Source organism: Serinus canaria, chromosome 1A (genome assembly GCF_022539315.1).
Source record: "Serinus canaria isolate serCan28SL12 chromosome 1A, serCan2020, whole genome shotgun sequence".
In the NCBI taxonomy this organism is placed as follows: Eukaryota; Metazoa; Chordata; class Aves; order Passeriformes; family Fringillidae; genus Serinus; species Serinus canaria.
Window position 1 is genome coordinate 48,175,293 of NC_066314.1, and position 16,464 is coordinate 48,191,756.

At 40.6% G+C, this 16,464-nt stretch overlaps 1 protein-coding gene across 1 annotated transcript in view; it reads right to left on the reverse strand.

Moving 5' to 3' along the window:
• EP300 (E1A binding protein p300) overlaps window positions 1-16,464 on the reverse strand; it is a 62,094-nt gene that overhangs the window by 16,222 nt on the left and 29,408 nt on the right. The window contains exons 6-20 of the mRNA XM_009086534.4: window positions 15,840-16,076; window positions 13,334-13,427; window positions 12,870-13,004; window positions 12,350-12,467; window positions 11,675-11,849; window positions 11,202-11,279; window positions 10,246-10,355; window positions 9,599-9,754; window positions 8,110-8,541; window positions 7,431-7,619; window positions 6,379-6,535; window positions 5,716-5,834; window positions 4,260-4,499; window positions 3,626-3,714; window positions 1,095-1,175 (exon numbers count right to left, since the gene is read on the reverse strand). Of these exons, the coding sequence (XP_009084782.1) occupies window positions 1,095-1,175; window positions 3,626-3,714; window positions 4,260-4,499; window positions 5,716-5,834; window positions 6,379-6,535; window positions 7,431-7,619; window positions 8,110-8,541; window positions 9,599-9,754; window positions 10,246-10,355; window positions 11,202-11,279; window positions 11,675-11,849; window positions 12,350-12,467; window positions 12,870-13,004; window positions 13,334-13,427; window positions 15,840-16,076 (2,410 nt within the window). The remainder of the gene's footprint in view (window positions 1-1,094; window positions 1,176-3,625; window positions 3,715-4,259; window positions 4,500-5,715; window positions 5,835-6,378; window positions 6,536-7,430; window positions 7,620-8,109; window positions 8,542-9,598; window positions 9,755-10,245; window positions 10,356-11,201; window positions 11,280-11,674; window positions 11,850-12,349; window positions 12,468-12,869; window positions 13,005-13,333; window positions 13,428-15,839; window positions 16,077-16,464) is intronic.

A 16,464-nucleotide genomic window follows, 5' to 3' on the forward strand; every position in this document is an offset into this window, starting at 1 on the left:
CACACATTATTTCTTCCTTTTTCCTTCCAGAAAGGTAGGTCACAGAATCCTAGGATGGTGTGGGCTGGCAGGGACCTTAAGAGATCATCACTCCCCGCCATTGTCAGGAACACCTTCCACTAGACCAAGAAGCTCAGAGCTCCATCCAACCTGTCCTTTAACACTGCCAGTGATGGGGCATCCAAAGCTCCTTTGCGCTACCTCACCACCCTCATAGTGAAGAACTTCTTCTTTGTATCTAAGCTCAATCTACCCTCTTTCAGTACACTTCAGTACATCATCCTTAGCCCAAACAGATACATCCAGTACTGTTCTGTATGCATCCATTAGTGCATCTAGGATCTAGTTCCAAATGAAAGTTAACTTCATTACAACTTCAACCACTCTCCCTTTGGCTTCAGACTTTTCCTGAATTCCTCACGTTGTTCTACCTGAAGGGTTGTTGCACTGCTTTCCTCCAAAAGGATTTCTTGAATAGCTCAAAGAGCTTGGCACTCATTTGTCCCTCAAGGAGTTCCTTAGCCTCAAAAAATTCTGTTTCAAGATCTTTTTGAGGTATGTGGAGGATACAGCAAAATGAGAGACTGTGACAACAGTTTGCCACCAACATGGTAAAATCCATGCACAGCCTCTCTCATAGGCAGATGGCACTCCTGTAGCGAAATATTTGTATGGCAAAAGGAGGTTGCCTCCTTCTGGTTTGGATTAAAAAAACCCCTGATGTTGAATACAAGTTTAATGGCAGAGCTAGGGTATAAAGAAAATGGTACTTTTGATATTTCAAGCTATGTCTGTCACACAACTAGACTGCAGGCATGGTTATTTTTCTGCAGTAGAATACTTCCACTTTTTTTTCAGGGAAAAAGCCATTTTCTTATTTCTCTTCTATTGGTACAGTTGCAATTTTAAGCACTAAGTGCTTCTTTTTCTCTAGTTTAGTCAGTCCAGGTTTGAAAGACAAGCACATGAAGGATGTATCATCCACCTTCTACTAGCCTAAAAACGTAGAGCTGAACCCCCCTTCCCTACAGAAGGCACTGTAGGCCATGATAGAGCTCACAAAAGCACAGCCCAAGCAAACACAAAGAACTCACGTTTGAGGTTGTGATGGGTCATCTCCCAGAGAAACGCTCTCCCCTTGGATTTCGTTGAAGCACTTCTCACAGAAATGATACCTGTCAGCAAGAAGGCCATATTTGGGTGAACTGCTCCGTCCACACAACACAGCCCAAGTCAAGCAACGGAGCCACCAATCACAGCAGGCCAAGGAAGGGACAGGAGCAGAGAGCAGGTCATCAACGGCGACAAGGATATTCAATGATGCGGATTTATGGGCCCCACATTGTGTTTGGTTGGTTTGGTTTTTTTGGTTTGGATTTTTTTTTTGCGCAATCAAAGCCAAGTGCAGACAATGACAAGCATGAAGGAGAAATTAAAAAAATAACACACACACGAACAAAGAAATGGGGGTTTGCAGGACAAAAACAAAAACATAGAAGCAAGACAAGACAACACAAAGCAGAAAGCCAAGGCAAAGCACAGATTAGCATTAAATCTCTCAAATGGGTTCACAAGCAGCAAACGATAAAAACAAAATAAACAAGAGTATTCCATTTTAGCATACCCATACCCTCTTCATTTTAATAATCCATGCCACGTACAGCAAAGAATTAAAATGAGACAGGGGAAAGAGCAGAAGGAAGGAGGAACTGCTACTCTGACTCGTACATCAGCACAGCAGTTCTGTTGGGAGGAGGATCTGCAGAAGATCAATGGAAGAGAGGTAGTCTTCCATCTTAAATGTATAAATGCTAAAAGGTCACAGAATTCTCTCCCAGTTGAAAGGAAAAGCTAAACACCAGAAACTTTAGAACAACAAAATCTGTCCTTAAAATTCTTACAGACTAATAGAACAGTCAAACTCCATGTTAACTAACATTAACTAGACACATAATGCACTACATGGATATGACTCTGCCATAGCCCAGTCTGCACATAGAACAGTCCAGCCATCACTACAGCAAGCATTACAGAGAAAGATTTTATTTGTACTTCAATAAAATAGAGATTAATTCAAGATTCTACCCTAGCCTTCAAAAATGTTCTAAAGCTGTGGCTTCTCCATTATAAGGCATGCTAATTGAATACACAAGACAGCTAAAAATACAAATAAAAGAATTCAAACAAGTTATAAAGCCACACTAATCTATGTTATTAGCAACTGTAGGCTAAAAAGACAAGTCTCAACCTCCTTTCCTAGTTTTCATTTGAGATAATGCAGAGAACAGTACTTCTGGCATTATACATTTCAATCTATAGATATATGCATCTGTATATACGATGCAATCTACAAGTCACACATAGGCACCTGTTACAATGCAAACATCCCCTTCTAACATTTGCAAGCATGTCAAATGTCAGACTTCTTAGCAATAGTCTTTTGGTTCATCTAGTACTTGCCTATGGACAAACATAAGCAGAAGATACTGACATGACATGACAAGCTCTACACTACATGCATGTCTAAAACTACAATAGCTACTGTGGGGTATTATAGGACTAAAGAAGTAGGAGAAGCTTAAAAACCACCATTTGCTGCTATAAACCTTTATGAAGTTTTAAAAGGTTAAGATGTAACTTGTATAATCTTTAATTACTTTCATCTGACCAGTAGTTAAGGAAACTACAATTCTTGGAAAATTTTGGCTTTCAGGTAAAATCCTTCATGTTTTTGTAATTCTGGTTTGTTTGGGGGCTGTTTTTTTTTTTGGTTTTTTTTTTGTTTGTTTGAAGTTTTGGAATGAACAGAGAGCAGGAACTAAATAAATTGATGGATCATGGAGTTAAGCAGTTCTCTGCTCTAACAGGTTCATTCTGAACACAGGCAAGGGAATATGGCAAAGTTAAAGCATGTGTTTGCCTCTTTCTTCCTGGCTCACTTCCCCAGAGATGACCAGCAAGAAACCTTCTTTCAGAAGTCAAGTAAGTTTAAATGCTTTAATAAACCGCAAGTAAAAAAGGATACTCAAAAGAGCTGTAGAAGGGACAGCATTTTACAGAGCTACCAATAGCTACTGCCAAGAAAATTCCCTTTAAGAAACTCTGAGAGAAAAAGCAAGCATCAATTTGCTGAAGATCTGAATATGCAGATCTTCCAGTTAAGATGTGCAATACAGAAGTAAGTTTGCTCCTCTGCATTAAAATCACAAGAAAAACCAAAGTCTTGCCAAAACCAGTATGTATTATGAGCATTAATACACCTTCTGCATAGCCTACTCAGTGTTCTGCATGAAAAATACTGCTGCACAGTAGGAAGTAAAAGCAACAGAGTTGTATATATGATTTTTAGGTAATTGAAGATTTAATTAAATGCAGGATCAAAATGTAGTAAGACATCACATTTCTGCAAACTAAAGAGGGAAGAGCAAAGCCTGCAGTGAGCTTTTGCTCAAAGAAATAATTATTAGCACACAAGGCAAACTATTCAAGAGCACTTCCAGCAAAAAATTTTATATTAAAACATAAAGGTGTACACATATAGAGAGGGTGTCTATGTAAATACATGCATGCCTATAACAGATTGACTGCAGCATGCACAAAACTGCACCAGCTGAGTTTTCCTTACCTGTTCTGGTAACTGTAGTAAGTGGCATCTCGAGGGATCGTGCATAGCTGTTTGCCATAGCAACACAAAGTCTGTGGCGAGAACTCCAACTGAAAGAGAATGGGTCACCTTAGTACTCACACATTTTCACTTGCTCTCCATGGGAAGCAAGTGTGACCCAGACAGTGAACACTTCCACCTTACTCTGTGCACAGATCTATCTGTACAGCAAAGTGTACAAAGTGCTAGTCACAAAAGACCTTGAGTGGGCTGTTATTCTCAAGTTAACTCTTCTCCAAAGACAGAAAGCACGTCAAAACAAGTAAAACAATTTCAACATACAGTGAAATACAGAACTTCTGAAGGAATAAAACCACACCTGTTTAATTTGCAATAGCAAAAGTTTGTCCTAAACAAAATAAGCCTTATGTTGCTGACTTTTTTTCCTCCAAGGGTTTACAAACAAATACATTATTTAAGGACTAAACAGAATTAGAAGATCCACAAAATGCTCAAATTCAGATTATTCAGGATTGCTAAATCCTGGAAAACTTCAGAAATGTGTGACATACCATAACTGATAACTGCAACTGCTATATTTTAGCCCTTCAATTCAAGGAAGCAAGAAACAGACTAAAGATATTTACTTTCTTACCTTTCTTCCACAGCAATAACCAAGGCTCTGCATAACTGGGTCAATTTCTTGCTCAAACACCTCTGCCAGTTTGGAACAGTACTTGTACACCCGGGATGTTTTGCGGTTATACAACCAGGCATTATTGAACATGAGCCAGATGTCATCTACATACTGCCATGGTTCCTGATACTGTCCTGTGTCCAGCTTCCTCTTGATGGTAGAAAGATCCATGGGGTTCTTCACTATGTCAAAATAATCCTGCAAGAAAACACAGCACATCAAAACCCTCCTAGAGAACTATGTTGTAACAGGACAGCATGTGCATTCTCAACATATAAATTCTCATCAAGAAAAACAGGTTCCTCCCTGACTTGATTGTCAAACTGCTTGTGACACACAGAATGCAATCCCTAAGTAATACCATAGTGCTTTCTTTTCATTATTCCTTTATTTCTCGGGTGCTGTTGCTCATTCACAACTAATGAAATCAAGTCACTCTAATTTTAATCAGCAAAACAAGTATTACAAATAGTAGAAAATGCCAATGTTTTTGCAGCCATAGTGATCCAAAGACTTACACAAGAACATTAATATAAAGCAACTGTTTCAGTAGCCCAGAAAACCTACCAAAAATAAATAACTTTATTCTATGATAAAACTTGTGTCCTCTAAAGAATGCCCTTTTCCAATCCACCATTGATTATGGTGCAAAATCTACAAAAGCCAGCAGAATGACAGTCAGTTGAAAGCTTGTTAAAAATACTAGCAAGTATATAAATGCTTGTAATGCAGCAGGCCTTGAAATTTTGCAGCATCTGCCTTAAAAAAAACCCTACACCAATAGCAAATAAAAACTCTTTCAGGCAAAAAAAAAAAAAAAAAATCACCTGAAGCACCTAAAAAGGACTTCTCCAACTATGTATTTGTTTATATATTGTAAACTTGTGTGGTCAATTCAGAGAGCTTAAAAACACAGATACTTGAATGATAGCTGTCTTCTCAAGACAATTCTAAAACAAGCAGAAAATATAACATAAACAAAGCTCTAATTTAAATTGTTGCTTCCTTTCCTATAACAAATAACAATCATTAATGGACATTTTTAAGTGGGTTTTATCTGCCTAATTTCCCACATCTTCAGGAAAGATTTATACATGATGAGAAACAGCTATGAAATTCAGCAATCAGAGCATTACAACATGTAGCAACAACCATAAAAATGCCACACAGCACTGGGGTTCTGTTGGTAAATCATTACAATGAATGCTATATCTGCTTTTTTAGTAAAAGTAACACAGAACCAAACAAACTTCCCTAAGTCACACCTTGTCTTCTCCACTGCCTAAGTTAAACCTCCCCGAACACATCAATGTGAAGATGTTAAGAAGACAGATGTAAGCTGTTCTCAAACAGCTATGTCGGAATACAGTAGTTTTGAATTAAAACCAGGAAATGATCTTGCTAAGACACTCACAGGAATTCCTAGTAGCTGGGGATCCACAGGCTGTCGAAATGGAAGAGACTCCGGATCCTGACGGTAAAGTGCCTCCAGTGTTGGCATAAGTGCCTGCCGCAACTCTTCTGGCTTGAAAACTTTGGAAAACAATCAACGTTAGAAAGATAGCAGAAACAGCTGGAAGGAAGAAACCTGCTAGAAAATGTCATGTCTGTGGAAAAAGACAGACAGACAATGGGTTTATGGTACTTAAGCATGGCTTGTTTATCCTCTGCAACACTGAATCCCCAGGAGGATATTAGGATGATCACCTGAAGAAAAGGCGATCATAAGATAACATTGATGAGTAGAGATGGTTCTCATTCCAAATATATCCCTTCTTGGAGGCCCTGAGAAAAAAAACTGTCTACAGAATCTGTAACTGAGTATTTCAAATCTCCATTGTATTGACAATTTTACCAAGGCTTAGTGTCTAATTCTAAAGGCTTAAAGAACTTGCCCAAAGCCAATTATAAGCACATGTATTATTAGATATTTTTGTCCAAAAGCCACAAGGAACAATCCATATAAGTACCACATAATCCACTAAGTACCAAAAAGGAAAGCCCAGGTTTTTTTCCTCTGCAGAGATTTCTCTAGGGAGATGCAGTGCATTTAAGTAAAAACAGTCTTTCTGCTTACTTTTTTTCTTAGACTGCCCAGCTGCTGGAGAAGACTGAGTTGCTGGAGTGGTAGGTCTTTCTTCCCCCTCTGGTACTTCAGTCTTAATTTCAGGTTTCTTCTCTTCTTGCTCCATTGGGTCTGGTTTACATTCCTCCACGACTGGTTCTGCTTTAGCCTGGAAAGCAGTTTGGAGCCTGTCACTTAAATCTCCTGGCCACCAATCCACATTTCTGTCCTTTAAACCTATCTGTCATGCTGCCCACCCACTCTTCTAGCTCCTTTGTAGTCAAAACTCGCCTAAAACTTGAGCAAATTTGTTGGAATGCATCTTTAAACACTGCTTAGCAGCATTGACGAGCTGCTAATGAGTTCTGAGTGCAAGTAGACACACGGGTACCTCTTCAGGCAGTTTTAACAGCCTCTCATACAGCAGAGCTGCCAGGATGATGTGACTGGCAGCCACACTCCTGGCCGTCCTCAGTGACAAGCTGTCAAAGCCCAGTAAAGCAGCCCATCATGTACATATAGAATCATTTAGGTTGGAAAAGACCTTTAAGATTAAGTCCTATATTAATGTGGCACTGCCCAGTCCACTGCTATGCCACATCCTAAAGTGCCACCTCTACACATCATTTAAGTAACTCCATGAAATGGTGACTCAACCACTTCCCTGGGCAGCCTGTTCCAATGCTTGATAACCCTTTCAGTGAAGCAACTTTTCCTAATATCCAGTCTAAACCTCCCCTGGCACAACCTGAAGCCATTTCCCCTCATCCTAGTATCTATTTTAACAGCTGTGGACTGGCCCAAGTGCATCCTCACACTGGCATTTACCAAAGCAAAGCTTCATAGCAACCACATTATAATGGTCCTTTCTGGGGCCACTGACTTCTACTACCACAATTTCACAAGAAAACAGACCCTTCTTTAGGAATAAGACAAAAGACAACAATCAAAACTGCAGCAACAGCAGCAGGTAGCACCTACAGCTCTTAGTGAATTCTGAAAGGAATGACAGAAAGCAGCACTAGATTAAGGTATTATACTCAACATCTGGTCAACAATCTCACCTCAGATTTCTCCTCCATTTGCATCTCTGTTTGTTCTGGTTCCCCTTCATCTGTTTTAATCTCCATTTTCACTTCCTGCAAGGGTGGTTGCTGCTGTTCTGGAACAGTCTGCTGAGAGTTCACCTCTGTGCTGCTGGTGGATGGGGGGTTGGATACCTGCCCATCAATGCTCACAGCTGGCTGTGAAAGCTGAGGGAACAAAACACATTACAAACAGGCTTCTAACAAACCTATTTTCCTTTTCTAATCTACGTTTCACCTATGCTACATTTCCACTGTGTTGAAAAGCACTCTAGTCCTATTTGTTTTCCCTGAAGAATACAGTGGTCCCACAACCTCAGCTACTGGAAAACTTGTATCAGAGGCATGCACTAGAAGGTCTTGTCTACAGAAAATAGCATGGTTTCCCTTATTGTATAAGTATTATGCATATGTATAAGTAACCAAAAACCTCACCCATGTTTCAAAGTGAATTTCAAAACACGTACAAGAATTCTGTAAAATACTTCCTCTCTGGAAACAGCAGATGATCTACAGACTTGTCTCGATGGAAAAAGTTTTCTTCCCAAATACAAAAAAAACCCTATTTTAATATTAAACATGCCAGGAGCACACAACTGATAAAGAAACCTTACACACAAACATTTGCAGGGAAAGCACAATTAAAGTATTTCCTTACAGGTGTTGTAGGGTGCTGAGGTTGCAGCGGTGCTGTTGGTGTGGGAACAGAAGCAGTCGTGCTCTGCTGTGACAAGGGCTGCTGCTGTTGCTCTGCAGAAGGGGTAACTGGAACTGGAGGCTGCACTTGTGGAGGCAGCTGTGCCTGTGGAGGCGTTGGAGTCTGCCTTTGAGGGGGGTGCATAGTTTGGGGCTGCGGCCCAGGCGGCATTGCCTGAGGAGCAGGTGTGGGGGCAGCAGTGGCCGCCTGCTGTTGCTGTGATCCCAAGCCTGGGGGCGTGTGGTGAGGTGTTGGTGTTCGGCTGGGTACCGGAGAAGGAGAATTTTGGTGCATGGGAGGCTGTGGAAGAGGTGGGCAGTGAATATGGCTCCCTTGAGAACCTGGAGCCATTGCAGGAGAGTTCACAGGACAGGAAGCGCTGGTCATTTGTGCCTGTGGGAAAACAGGTACACATTTGCAGTGACTTGGAATAGACAAGGAAGAGAAATTACTGTCAAATGTCTGCTTACCACAGCTTACTTTAAAAACGTGACAAAATATCTACTTCACTTTTAAAACCTCTTTCAAAAGCAGAAATGGTCTACTAGATTTATTTTGTTCTACACAAACATAAGGCTGTTTTATAATTTATTCAACTCCGAGAAGTTTCAATAGAATAGGTTATACTTGCTGACACACATAAAGAATGGCACACCTACTCTCCCGGTTCGCAAAACATTTCTTTCTAAAACTGGAGATTTGTACATCCTGAATATGGGAAAATGCACCACAGTGGAAAACTGCATTCAAATACACTTAGCGTGCCCATGCCTCCACCCTCAAGACTAGAAACTGAACTCATCATCACAAATAAGTACATCTGTAACTCTACCATTATAAAATTACAAAAAAATTGTATTGGTCAAGATAAAAAACTGTAACTCCACAATAATCTTGCCTGCAAACTAGGAAGAAGCATCAATGAGAAGCAAACTGACGTTCCCTACTTCTTCCTGGCCTGAAAGGTTCTTGCTGAAAAGGGAGAGGGAGAGGACAGAAAGGAAACTGCTAGACTGTAAGTTCAGATCTTCAGTAGTGATACCCCTCTTAATCCCCAAAGCCAGGAACACACAGGCCTGGATAGACATTCCTTTTTATGACTAATTCTGACACCTCTTAATTTCTCAGGCTCTGCTGTTTCGCTGTTCAGCAAGAGAATCTTAACTACTGCATCCTGAGTCACAATTCTTCTTTGCTCCATAAAAACAAACCTAAAACAATTCCTCTCTAACACCTAAATTTAAGCCTGAGAACAAGTCAACAATATTTCACCCTTGCCATTCCCAGTGCTACACCAGGAAAATGAAAAGTCTCAATAAATGAATTTGGTTGATCGTAATTCCAAAAGTCTCTCAAGGAAACAAGTTGTTCTCCATTACTACAAACTGAACAATCATAACCAGTTTATGACAAAGGTCACTGACGCCACGTCAAGAAATCAGAAACTTACTTGAGATACTGGTGTCTGATTGCCAGGCTGAGTCATAGGCAGGCTCGCTGTGTTCATTCCCGGGGAAGAAGCAGGGAATTGAGTCTGTTGTAGAAATTGATTCTGACCAGAAGGCTGGCCAACTCCTGGCTGCTGCATACGTGAAGGAAATCCCATCTGGTGGAAAAGAAAGCAACTCATTTCACACAACGTGTATACACCTTCATAACATTTTCCAAAAAAAGAGAAAACAACAAAACAAAACAAAAAAATAAAACCATTTTTCTTGTTGCAGAAGTTGATGCTTGCCACTTATCCGTAGGATACAACGTGAAAAGCCTGCTTACAGCACCTCCCAAAAGACAGAATTTATGATGATTTCTTTAAAAGCTAAGAAAAAGGATATTGATTTCAGATTGGGACTGTGACTTAAGATTTATTTTGGCTCCTTGTTGTAGGAATGCTACAAAAAGCCATTTCAACTTAATTTTTAGGCAATATAAGGCAGATCTTAGAGGAGAAGCAAAAAGACAGAAACCAAAGGGCCAAGAGAATGAAGAAGTGATGCTTGATTTATTTTCAAATTTCTTTTATTTATTGCTTTTATGGAAACCACAGGCAAGAGAAGCAAACCTGTGAACTCAACCCTGGAGGGAAGGCTCACTGACCTGGTTCATGGCCCCGGCCTGACTTAGCTGTCCAGGGTGCTGAAGAGGAGGGGTTTGTCGGGGTCCCATCGGTGACAGCTGCATGTTCATCTGCCCAAACTGATTCATTCCTGTGAATTTGTGCCAAAAAACCACATGTAAACAAAGACCTGAAATCTTCTTTAGGCACCATTCAACATTTGGAGAAGAAATGCTGTTTCTTTAATTTTGCTTTCTAGCAACCAGCTTTCAATCAAATATTGCCTTCTATAAACTAGCTACATGGAATAATTTTAAATATAGTGATCCAGCTACCTACTCTTTCAGAATACAGACCAGCTTTTCCCCCCTCAAGACATCTGTTTCCACTGTTATTAAAACTCATTAAGTTTGAGAACTACTGTAACACAACAAATACTGATTGTCACACCTGCTGCTGAGGATCAACTTTCCACAGAAAGTTGAATTATTGAATTACATATTAGAAATCCATTTATTGAATCTCCAATTCTATCTTAACTTCAAGTACTTTGCATGTTGGCTATAACACATCTTGAATTTGTAACAAAGCTTCTGCCCTTTTTCTGAGCAATAATTTTCACCACATTCCCTCTGCCACCAACATGTCCTCACCTGAGCTGGTTGGCCTCACCATGCTTGTCTGATCCCACCACCCTATGCACACACAATGAAAAATTCCAAAAGTATCAAGCTCTTTATTGAACAAAGCAAGCAGCTAATGTGCAGCTCAAAATCCCATGACAAAATGCTACTAGAGATAGTGGTTTATATTTATTAAATAGTTATGTAAGAATTATGCAATATAGATAGCTATTTTCTTAACCAAATGTAAAAACTGCACGATACAAGGTCTCCTATGCTTCAGCAAGAGCTGTCCAAATCCAAGATTCCTTTAAAAATCTTTTAAAATTAATTTTAAAAAATTTAAAAGTAGCAAATTTTCTTCAAATATTTACCTGGCTGTGCCTGCATGCGATTCATCATCTGGTTTGGCACATTGGCACGTATCAGGGTTGGGTCAGGAAGAGGACCATCTGTAAAAAAAGACAATGAAATAAGATAGTGTTATTCAGAAGAATACCAGAATTTATCCACCAAACATTTTAGTGAGAATTACACATTAAAACTCATGTATAAAGACAGTAAGTAGATACAGTAACTAAACATTATTAAAGAGTCCTCAAAGGGCAAGGCAAACTCAAGAACTTCCTTGAAAACAGAAGTACATTCCAGTGACAGAAATATCCTCTTAGATTAGAGACAGCTTTCAGAAACTGGGGACAAATTTGAAGCTTGTTATCAGGGTACACAATGAACAGTAGCTCACAAACAAGTCAGGTATCTACGAACAGCTAAATAGTCACCAGACTACTAAAATGACAGTACAGGATTTCCTACACCTGCTGATCAGTAACCCAAAGGTTCTTACTTGCAGACATTCCTGGCTGTGGCTGTCCCATATTGGGCCCTTGATTCATAGGAGCTTGTGGCATGCCTGGAGCATTTGGGATCATATTTTGCTTCTGCAACCTGGTTCTTCGTTTCTCCTCCAACTCCTTCTGAATCTTGTAGATCTTCTCTGCTAGCAAGTGATAGTACTCTGCCTGTTGGGGAAGAACAAAAGCCAAGAAAGGAGATGAGACACACATTAAGAAAAGGCAACTGGTGTCAATGATTCAAACTTGCAAAGCAGCCTTACAGACACACATTTTGGTTTGGGGTGGGAGGAGGTTTTCCCCTTTGCAGGGACTGTCAGATAGGAGGGGGAAAAGGGGCAATGCTAAGGGCACTGCTCTCAATTATTAGACCAACACCAGATATTTATCTTCTTGTGTCCAACATTTCTCTGGGACAATCACAGTGAAGAGCTTCAACACGGCCTTTAGGGGACTGTGACAAGTTTCAGGCACTGCACATCTCAACTCCTGGCACACCCAGGCAGCAGCCTTCAACTGGTTGGTTCCTAGACCCCATCCAGCAGCCCCTAAACACTTGTTTCCTCAGCTTGGAAGTCCCATCTGTGCTTTCATTCCTCTCCCTCCCCAGTCAGCACAGGATCAAGGTAGAAATACACAGAACTAGACAACAGGGGATGGCACCTCACCCTGCTATTTGCTGATTCGTACATATCCCCTTCCACTTTCCGAGCATATGCCACCAGATTCTCCATACGTCGATCCTTCAGTGCTGCAGGGTCAGGAGTAGGAAATATGGCTTGGACTCTGAGTGGGAAGAAAAAAAATATTAAAGGAAAAAATATTTAGGAGACAAACAATATAAATATTATCTGTTCCCAGACCGGCATTAACCCCAGTGGTTTGAACACAAAGCAGAAAGCAAATGCACTGACAGACTGCAGCTACTGCTACTTCTTTCAGGGGCAGTAGATGTTTGTAGATGGCTTGAGCATGGAGTGGGAAACTTCCAAGACAACAGCCACAAGCCAGTGGATGCAGCTCCATCTTTCAGCTTCTACTTCCCCTTCTCCATGCATCCTGACAAAACTCACTCCTTGGACCTCTAGTTCTGCAAGTCAGGCTTCCTTCTGCAACCCCTCTGCCTCCAATACACCTCTGGGGCAGCAGCTCACCTAACAGGAGATTGTTTTGATATTAGCTACTCACAATTTATGAACAAGGTGGTTTCGGAGATCCTGAGTAATGTCCTCATGCCACTGCTTTCGAATTCCGGTATTCGATGGTTGAGCTGTTGGCATGGCTCCCAAACTGGCAACGTTGGCGCTTTCACTCATCATGGGGCTGCAAAAACAGAGCAAGAATTGAGTGCAAAAGTCTAGCCCCAGCTTAATCATGTTACAGTCATAGCATCTTTTAGAATAATGTTAGGACAAAGTGCTAGTTCAGCCATTCCCTAATCAATGGACAAACTGCAGAAATAGTTGCACGCACACACCAAACAACGCAGTGAAAGAGTACATGCTGTTCTACCCAAAGATTTGGAAAACTGCAACAAAAGCTATGAAATCCAAAGGGAGAGATAGCCATCAATGGCATTTACTCCACTGTTTATGCAAGAAATGCCATGAGATCAAAACAAAACCACTGGGGTACAAAGCATTCAAACTTACTTTTGAGAATTCATGGTTGAATGTAACATTGAGTCAGGCAACAGATTAGGAGGTTGAACCCCTACTCCTCCATTCACTCCCATTGGATTTGCACCTAGAAAACAGAAGAATACAGAAAAAATGAAGAGCCCATTTACCACACAAAATCAGTAACTGTTCAGCAATAACAAGGGTTTAGACTTTCAAGTACTTGGACTTTTGTGAAGGGAATTTAATTACCCATTGCTCTCTTCACCCCCCTTTCTTTTACAAACTTAGAAAAAGCCCAAGGCACAACACTAGTGACCTCCAAGTGAAGCATCAACCCCATGACTCCTCTGCACATCTTCCTGAACTTATCAACAAAAAAGTGATTTCATTTGGCTGCAAATATTATGTTCCAGAATCCTTTCCTGTGACTCTCTGATAAAAGAGTCCAACCACTTCTGCTTTTTTGTTTAGAAGCAGTCAGGTATTTTTTCATTCAGAATCTTAGGATATTCACAAAGGCTTCAAAAACTTAAAACATCAGCTACCACCTACATCAGACAAAGTCCCTTTTCACCCACTCCATAACTTAATGATCCTACAACTAACTCAAATGCTTGTAAGAAGGAAAATCTGACAATCCTTTGCAGGAAACATCTCTAATTTGTTGCGTAACAAAATCTGGTTTTCTGAATCATATCTTAATCACCATAAAAATTGCCTGTTTTCTTCACACACTACAGTTACCTCTAAACTAGTAAAGAAAAATGCAGTATATTTCTGTCTGGAGCTTCAAAACAGATAATTTTGTGAGACTGCAAGTAGCATGAAAACTATTACCAAGCTTCACGTGTATTTAGGACATTTGAATCCTACAGAATCTGTATTTCAAGCAAAATTACACACTGCACACAAGAGAAGCCCACTGAATTTAAGTATATCGAGCCTAATACATACCCCTAATATCACAACCAAGTACTTAACCAACTTTTCATAAATCTGTTCCAAATCTCCTTTCCTTTAGTCCTTTTCTTCTTCCCAAATCCACTTTGCCATCTGAAAGCACACTGGCGTGCAAGACAACAGTCAACCTTTACCTTAACTCTTCCTTTTTCAACTGTCAAAACCCACCATTTGTTTGAGCTACTTAGGACTGCATCTTTTCACATACCAGTCGTCAACAAATCCTGCTATTTCTCCTAAACTAGCCCTGTTGTCCTGAAGGCCATGACCTGGTAATTCCTATCTCACCTGTTGTAATTCCCTCCTTAGCTACCCACTCCTAATAAGGAAGCAGCAGTCAAACATCTACACCCTCCATGCTTGTCCTTTTTACATTAAGTTGCGGTTCTTCACGCTCCAAGAGCTTTTTCAATCCCATTTCATTGGATTTTCTTAGCAATTGCACAAAATGTCCACTGTTCTGCAAGGAATGCACAGGCGAAACACTGTCTGTAAGTAATTACATACATAAAAGAATAAGAATAATTTGGCTTCAGAAAAGACTGTAAGATGAAAATAACATGATTTTCTGTTGTGCCTAATTGCTTTAAGACTAAGCTCTCAGGACCCTTGCCCTTTACTCTGTTTTCACTCACTAGAAGGTAAAGTTTTAGCAAGTCACATGCAATCTGTGAGGGCCAGTCAAGTCTACTCTACCCAGCAGCCTTTTCCTGAGTAACTCAGGAGCAGCATTCCCTTTGCAGAGCAGAGTAGCAGTTGGCTGCAGGCTGCAGTTTGTGTGTTTCTGCACCATTCTGTACACAAGCTTCTCACGGGCCACACAGGCACGATCACTACAATCCCATTCAAGCTTGTGATAAATCACTACCAGCTCTTCTTTCCTCTTTTCCGCTAAAAAAGCCACATCTACTTATGCAACTCAAGCAAACAGCTAAGAGTGAGAAAAACTCCTGTGATGTAATCTCAAACTATCAAACTTAGATTTGGTGGTTAAAGATGACTTCATTTGACACCATTGATAGCCATGTTCTGATTAACTGCACTTTGAATTTTAATTGTTATCTAGCCCTACAATGCTGCTATAAGCCACTTCGACAATTTAGAGCTATGTGAGATCACATGATAGGATTCAGGGAGGATGTCAGTTATTTACTATTTTTTTCATTTTTTAAACAAACTTTACATATTTGAGAGAGAAATGTAAAATGATGCACTCGGAAACAGGGACGTACCCCTGAATGCTAGCACTCCAACGCCTGCATATCCTATTAAAAACTCCCCAATAGTCTGAAACTTGCATTACAATACAATTATAAAGAAAAAAAAAAGCCTTGAAAAATTATCATTTTTACAAGGAAACTAGTTTTTCCATAGAACTTGTTTTCCAGGAGAAGGGCACCTGGGCCCTCTAATGTTCCACTGAGTAAGTTGCTATTTTGAGTCTAAAACATTGCAAAGCCCTACCTTTTGCAAATTATCTAGTAGTATTAAGCTAGTAGGTTGCAAAAATTTGCATTAGATGTAGCATGGGGAAGTTGCCTGTAGTTTGCATTTTAACACTAAGAGATAAACTTACTCATAGGATTCATAGGGCGCAGGCTCTGGGGTGACTGTCCCTGTTGCTGATTCTTCACTTGAGCCTGGGGTTGTGTCTGCATCTGGTTCCCTTGATAGGTCAGTCCGAGGGCTGCATAGGCTCTCTCGATGGAGCTGGGGTCTATCTGACTGGTCGTGTTAATGCTGGGCGTTGTCTGCTGCCCCACGCCCACAGAGCCGGTATTGGCAAGTCCCACGGCAGCTCCGCCCAGCAGCGCTGCGAGAGACATACCGAGTTAGAGGGGAGAGCAGAAGGCAGCCAGAGAGGCCCACCAATACAGGGACAGACAGAGTGCACTGCCTGCTCAGAACTAAAACATCTTCTGGAAGCATGCAGGGAATAGATATGAAAAACCTGTCACGAAACAGAGAGACAAGTTCTGAACCAACCAGCCAATCCAACATTCTGTTTTCCCTTTAGGCTGCTCAGAGGAAATCCCACTCTTAAGTATTTAGGACACATCTGCTTGCTTCAAAGCAAAAACAGAGGCACAGCATGTCACAGAGGTTAAAGGCAGAACTGTAAATACAGTTTTCCACCAGCCATTGCAACACCTTTTCTGCCCTTTTTGGGTTTTTTTTAGTTTTCTTAAACCAAGAAATAG